Below are 6,902 nucleotides of genomic sequence, written 5' to 3'. Positions count from 1 at the left end.
CCCTCAGGGGGTGTTGGTATTCAGCCCTTAGTCATGCCTCAGGGGCTAGAGACACCAGCCCTGGTACCCAGGTGGAATGTGGTTGCATGCATGAGGCTCTGGAAGCTCTGATTCTCTAGAAATGACCCCTGCCCTCCAATTGAGCCCTTGTTTATGGGGCTTTGTCCAGGAAGGAGGGGACACTCAGGCAGCTGGCACTTGGTTGGAATGATTCTCTGCAGATTGGGGAGCTGGGTCGAAGGCAGTGGCCAAGCAGTGGTTACCAGTTCCGCTGCAGGCTTAGGGTGACCTTTTGGCACACAGCACTGACTAGGGGGCCCTGAATGGTCCAGGTGGACACATCTGGACCCTGTGCAAAGTGGATCCTAATTAAAGACAAAGAACCTAGAATGAACAGACACAGACAGGATCCAGGTGCCCACGACCAGGGCATCTGGGTCACCAGCTTAGAGCCCAGAAGATGTCTTTGAGCATGGAAAGCCCAGAGCTGAGGTCCAGGGCCTGGGGCAAGTGAAGGCAGATGAAGGGTCCCTCAAGGATCTCTGGGTCATGGCCCAGCCGAGTGTTGTAGGGAAGATATTTATTGTTTTCACACAGTCTCCCATACTGGATCAAGCCACCAGGAAAGTGACCAGTTGGGATGGGACATGCAGTGTTCTGGGAAGGGCCAATTTCTTGCAATAGGCCTCATTATTCCAGCATCAGCTCAGGCCTGCTTGGGGTTTACGACTTTGCCCAGTAAAAGGATGTTATTTGTGATCTCAGAGAAGACGATCACCATGAATGGCCTGGAAAAATCCAGAGTCTGCCGCAATAGTCTTGGAGGAGGAACTTTGGACTTTCTCTGGGAAGGCGCTTCTTCAGTGCCTTTTTCGGCCACATCCAACACGGCCTTGTGGACCACCTGTTGGACAAAGAGTAGTCACCAGTGGATAGGACAGCAGGGGGCAGCCAGCCTGCCCACACTCCTCGAGGGCCAGCTATCCTGGACCTGGGGGGGTTCCCAGTCATAGACCCTCGAAAACACAAGGCCCAGCCAGCACTGTCAAGATAACAAATGGTTGGATAGGATGTGGGCAGGAGTGAACTCAGGTGTGTGGACAAGAGAGGGATCTCGGTGTCCTGCTCTGCCTGGGGCAGTGTCTGAGATTCCCAACACGCACTGTGGGAGCTGGAAGATTCATTTCGGGTGCTTTTCCTTAGCTTCTAAAAGGAGCCCCTGTGCATGGGGCACCTGCTGACCCAGCACCTGGAGCCGAGTGGACAGCCCTGGCCTCCTGTTCCCTGCAGGGACCTGGCTCCCGCTGGGCTGTTCCTGCTGTCTTTGTCTGTCCCCCAGTAACAAACTCCCAGGCCAAATCAACCCGATCACCCTTGTAAGAATGAACTTTCATTCTTTAGGGAGTTGGGACAGGTGAGCGGTACCACCGGCTACAGTCCATCTCAGTACAGCCTACGGGGCTCCTTAACCACTCGAGCTCCTTCCTGCTGAGCTCTTCTGGGTCATGACCAGTACAAGCCCCCACTGTATGGTAGGTCAGAAGTGACTGGAAGATGTGGATGACTCCTGGGCAGTACAATTGGGTCCCAATTCACATTTTCCACAGCAAGGCTGAGACCCCCAATCACACACCAACACTCCCAGGAGTCTTAAGGTGTTGGGATTCCAGGGGAGACACAGCTGTGAAGACCTCCACAGCCCTTCTGGAAACCCAAATGCCCACAACACGTCTTCCTCAGAGACAGCAGGTCCACGGTTACCTGGATTAGACCCTGGTTCCTGGCAGTGGAGAGGCCTGAGAAATTCGCCACTTGGGAGAAGAACTCGATGGTGCCCAGCATGGGCAGGACTTGCTCCAGGTTGTAGCCCCTGGAGACGGAGAGCTTGGGCACGTACAAACTCATCAGCCTAGGAGCAAAAGCAGACTGAGCTGTGCAAGATCAGTTCAAGTACAGGTTGGAGGCTGGGACCTGGCGGTGCTCAGTTACCATCCCCCATGGTGCTGAGTGAACAAGTGAGTGACTGATCCTGTGAGTCATTAAATGAGGCAGGCAGCAAAGAATAAAGACATGAATGAGTGAATAGATGAGTGGTGGAATGAGTTAGTAAGTGAATGAGTGAGCCAGTGAATGATTATATGTGTGAAAATGAATAAATAAATCATTAAATGAATGAATGAATTGGTGGATGAGTCAATGAATGAGAGAAGCCTGGATGAATGAATGAATGAACAATTCATCGTGAGCCAGGGCAAAGCCGTTGCAGGTCTGTCTATATTCAGTTTTCTCTGTTCATCACTTCTGTGGGATCCCTTGCCTGGAACTATGCTGTGTGGGGGTGGCTAGGAGGGTTGTTGTAGACAGGCAGGTTAGTGCTGGCTTAATGGTCAATTCCACCCCACACCCTGATCGTGTTCCTCTCAAAGGAAGCCGGTCATGGGTCCACTTTGTGCCCCAGAGTGATAAGAACTCCAGAGTCAGGATCCCCAACCCTAGTTGATTCTTTCCCAGTTATCTGTTGCTGCTCCAGAGTTGGGGGGTCCTTGTGAATGAGAATAGGAGATGTGAACCATGGAAGAGGGCCCGGCAAAAATGGGGTGCATTACCTCAGCCTCATCGAGTTCTTCCAGAAATAGATCAGATCCATGTTCAGTTCAGCCTCCAGCTTGGGCATGGCGCCATTGTTAGGGAGGATGAGGAACATACTGATTCGGCCATCCTTGTATGGGAGCAGCACAATATTGAGAGAGTACCTATTATCCCAGAAGTAGAGTATCTTCTTCTTCTCAGCTCTCATTGCGGTTACATTCACCCACTTTTTCGTGCTCAAGTAGAAAGTTGAATTGAAGTTGTAATTGGGGTCAAAGGGCATTTTCCATTTGGCTAGAGGCAGAAAGAACATTGGAGAGGTTGGTCCAGGTGGCCCGTCCTGCATGCTCTGATCAGGATTCCTGAGTTCCCAACACTCTCAACCCATCCCATGTTTGGATTGTGAAGGCATCTTAAAAATTGGGGATCCCACAAATGTCAAATGGGAGATAAGGCAGCCCAGAGCTCACTGATGTGCTGAATGAGAACCAATGGGACTTTTGGAGTACAGGGAGATGGGAGTCAGGGAAATGGTGGAGCCTTTTTGCTGGGAGTAGTCACAGCCTGGGAGAAAGTGACCTGGCAAACCATAGAATGAATAAATGGCTGTCACTCCATCATAGAATGGGGACAGAGGCATAACCTTCCGGAAACCCAAGTCTTCTGTCCTCCTAAATGACTCGAGGAGGAGCTGTATAGGAGGAGGAAGGAGATGAGCTCACCTAACCTGGCAGAAGGCGAATCACACATGGGTGAGGGGTAGAAATACGAGTGGGCAGAGGCAGAGCTCAGGGACACAGGACAGGGCAGTGGGGACCTGTACAGGGAAGCAGGTCAGGATCTGGGCCTGGAGAAGCTGACTACTGACCAGAGGGAACTGATCTGCATCTGACATCACCCAGCCTTGCCAGGGAGCCTAGTCCCAGATACCCCTATGCACAGGGTTGAGAATGGCTACCGTCCGTGTATTCTGCACCCAAAACCCAAAGCTGATATTTCTGGGTCCCAGGCCATCTGAATTGCCCCTGACACAGATCTGGGAGCTGACTGAGGCCCTCATGTCACAGCGTCCAGGCCCGTCCACCTGTTCCTGCCCCTCAACTTCACAGTTTCTTGTTAGGAGCCCTGATCTCTGCCCTCTTCTGTCTGTTTCTCTGCATGACCATTCTACTGTCCTCTCTCAGACCTTGCACTGCCTGTCCTTGCACTGCCTGTCAGCTCTGTGTGCTCCCAGACCCACTCCCAGCCCCAAGGCAGGAACCAACAGCTCCTTCCGGGCACACGTGGGGGTCCTGCTCCACTCCTGGACTTCATGTGGGCACCCGAGTCTCTGCACTAGCTCCTGGGATCACAGCAGGCTGCACATAGCAGAAGCAGCCCAAAGGCCAAGAGCTTATGACCGTTTTACACCCACACGCACAACCTCACCATTGAAGAAGAGAGAATTCACCAAGACCATCCTGGTATGTGTATCCAGGTACTTGACCACATCCTTGATTTTCCCGTGGGTTTTCTGCTCCACAAAATTATTGATAAGCTTCTTGGTGGCGGTGATATCCTGGAAGTTTACAGAGGTGGTATTGGCACTGTACAGTTGCTGGGCTTTTTGCTGGAAATCCTTCTTCAGCACTAGCTGCTGGTCCACAAATAACGCGGTGCTCAAGTCCTGCTTCAGGTTGGTGTTTGTCATGCGCAGGAGTCTCCCAACCAGCTGGAAGCTCTGATGGATCTTGGCCTCAGGGGTCTTGGTGAGGTTGAACTTGAGGCTCTGTAGGATCTCGGTCTTAGTGTCGCCACCAGCCCCCAGTGCCAAAAAGGCCAGGGCCATGGAGATGCTGATCGGGGAGATGATGATGTTGGACTCAGGACTCTGGGCAGCCAAGAGCTTATAGAGTCTTAAGCTGAATTCATTGCTTCTGTTGGCTAGTGTAAAGATATCCATAGAGGATCCCTGGTCTTCCCCCTGATCTTTGGTGTCCGAAATGCTACAGAAGATATGGAGACATAGCACAGCCCCCAGGAGTAGAACCAGCCGGACAGACATGCCTCCTCCCTCAGTCTGGAAGAAAAAACATCTCTCAGGGTTTCCTGATGGTCACAGGCACAGGGCACAGCCTACTTGGAGTTCCTGAGCTCTCGAGTTTACAGGATCTGTCTACTCTCATATACGAGTTCCCTGAGCTGACCCATATGTGGACGTGGGGTGCCCTGTCGAGGGTGTCTGACACCCAGACCCATGTCAGCAGTGCTGGTCACCCCACTGGCACCAAAGCAGCTGCCCAACAAGAGTGCAGTTGACAGAGGACGTCATCTCAGGGACTTGCAGGACACTGAGGCTCCTCCCCTGAGGGTCTGGCCCGGGCACGAAGAGGGGCTCACCTCAGCTACTCATGCAAGGGGCCCCTTCACCCTCTGAAGAGAGTTTTCCTGCTTGGCCCAGCCACCCCCAAAGCTTCATGTCTCTGGAAATCCCAGAACACTGGCCCATCCCTGGACCCTCCCCCACACCCTCAAGGCCAGGACTTCCATCCTCATTCTGGTCTTCTCTGTCCCTTCCACATGCTCACTGCCCAAACCCATCTAGTTCCTGCACTTACTGTCCCTCAGCAGAGCAGAGACAAGGACCATCAGGCTGTGAAGGTCTGAGACTGCTGAAGAAACTCCCGCAATACTCACTTATCCCAGCAGAACCCGCCTCCGCCCTCCTACCTGTCCTGCCCTGTTCTGTCCTGTCCTGTCCTGTCCTGTCCTGCTCAGACCTGTCCTGTGTTATCCTGTCCTCCGCCTCCCAGCCTCCAGTCAGGTTTCAGCAAAACTTCTGAGCTCAGCTAGGAAACCTCTACCTTCTCCTCGCCTATGCCCTACTCCCACCCTATGGGAGAAGGTCCCAACTATGGGACCTTCTTGTCCCATAGTGACCCCACAGCACAGGAGACCAACATCCTGGGCCAGGGGAAGGCAGACAACCTCTTACAGGATTCATCCATCCCTATGCCTTCAACCTCACCCATCAGCCACAGGTGCTTAGCACCAGCCTCTCCACAGCACCCCCTCCAGCCAGCCACTCTGGTGACAGCACATGCTTGGGGAAGGGCTCCTGAGCAGCCCCATCCATCTCCCTGCCCAGGGCCTTTCCTAGTCCCTCTTCTTCCAGACCCGACTTGCCCAGTTCCTTCCACAAATGCTAAGGTCTAACTCCAGTTTTCGTTCCTTCCCTGAACACTCATGGAGGCTCTGTTCCGTGATGTAAACTGATGGATCACCAGGACAAACCTGTCCCAGGACTGAGCTTGGATTCAGTTGTGCTCTCACGGGAAAGTGCTCACAGGTTGAACTAGGAGGTCTCAGGCTCAAATCTGAACATAGAAAATAGAACATCAGAAATAAAATGTAGAATTTTTCCAGGTGAACCCAAATCTCGGCTGAGAACTTTGAATCTCACAATCGGTGAGGGCTGATTCTCTCAGCCCTATCCTGACTGCAAGTACCAGCAGCTCCTCCCCACATCCAACATCCTCTGACATATAAACAGCCCAGTTCTACACTGATCCTCATCAAGCCACCAACCCACTAACTCCAGTTCCATAGCTTCTGGAATTCATGGCCTCCAAATTTCATAGTCCTGTGTCAACTATCTTTTCAGACCATGATGCACTGAAAATAGAAGTTAATCACACACAGTAGCAGAAAATCAAATCACCACCTAAAATTAAACAGCTCACTATGATCAATCAGTGCATTAGAAAAGAAATCAAAGATGAAGTCAGATTTCTAGAAATAAACGAGAAAGAGGTCATGAGTTACTAGAACTTGTGGGAGACAACTAACGCAGTGTTAAGGGGGAAATTTACAGTTCTGCAAGATTTCATCAGGAAGGAAGAAATGACCCACATAAACACTTGTCTACACGGCTTAAGATCTTAGAAAAAGACCAACACAAGGAGCCAAACTGAACATGAAGATTTGAAATACCTGAACAGAACTATCAATAACAAGTAAATAAAAACCAAAAGCCCAGACCCAGATGAATTCACTAGTGAATGCTTCCAAACCTTTAAAGACGAAAGACTGCCAATAGTTTTTAAACTTTCCCAGAAAATGGAAGAAACAAAATCATCCTTCAAACTGTTTATAGGAACAAATATCACCCTGGTCTCAATAGCAGACAGAGGCACCCCAACCAAGAGAATTCCAGCGTGATTTCCCTCATGAATAAAGTTGAAAAGATACTCAACAAAATACTAGCAAATGGAATCCAGTGAATCATCAAAAAGATTATACATCATGAACAACTAGCATTTATCCCCAAAATG

The 6,902-nt window shown here is 51.0% G+C and overlaps 1 protein-coding gene across 1 annotated transcript; it reads right to left on the bottom strand.

Annotated features, from left to right (window-relative positions):
• Positions 1 to 706: 706 nt before the first annotated feature.
• LOC130041188 (alpha-1-antichymotrypsin-like) lies at positions 707 to 4,531 on the bottom strand. The gene is made up of 4 exons (XM_056133239.1): positions 4,018 to 4,531; positions 2,607 to 2,883; positions 1,762 to 1,909; positions 707 to 904 (listed from the first exon to the last, which is right to left on the bottom strand). Exons 1-4 carry the CDS (start codon positions 4,529 to 4,531, stop codon positions 707 to 709), a joined length of 1,137 nt encoding a protein of 378 aa, XP_055989214.1.
• Positions 4,532 to 6,902: the final 2,371 nt, after the last annotated feature.

Source organism: Sorex fumeus, unplaced genomic scaffold (genome assembly GCF_029834395.1).
Source record: "Sorex fumeus unplaced genomic scaffold, SorFum_2.1 ptg000098l, whole genome shotgun sequence".
Lineage (NCBI taxonomy): Eukaryota > Metazoa > Chordata > Mammalia > Eulipotyphla > Soricidae > Sorex > Sorex fumeus.
This window is presented reverse-complemented; position numbering and strand designations above follow the sequence as displayed.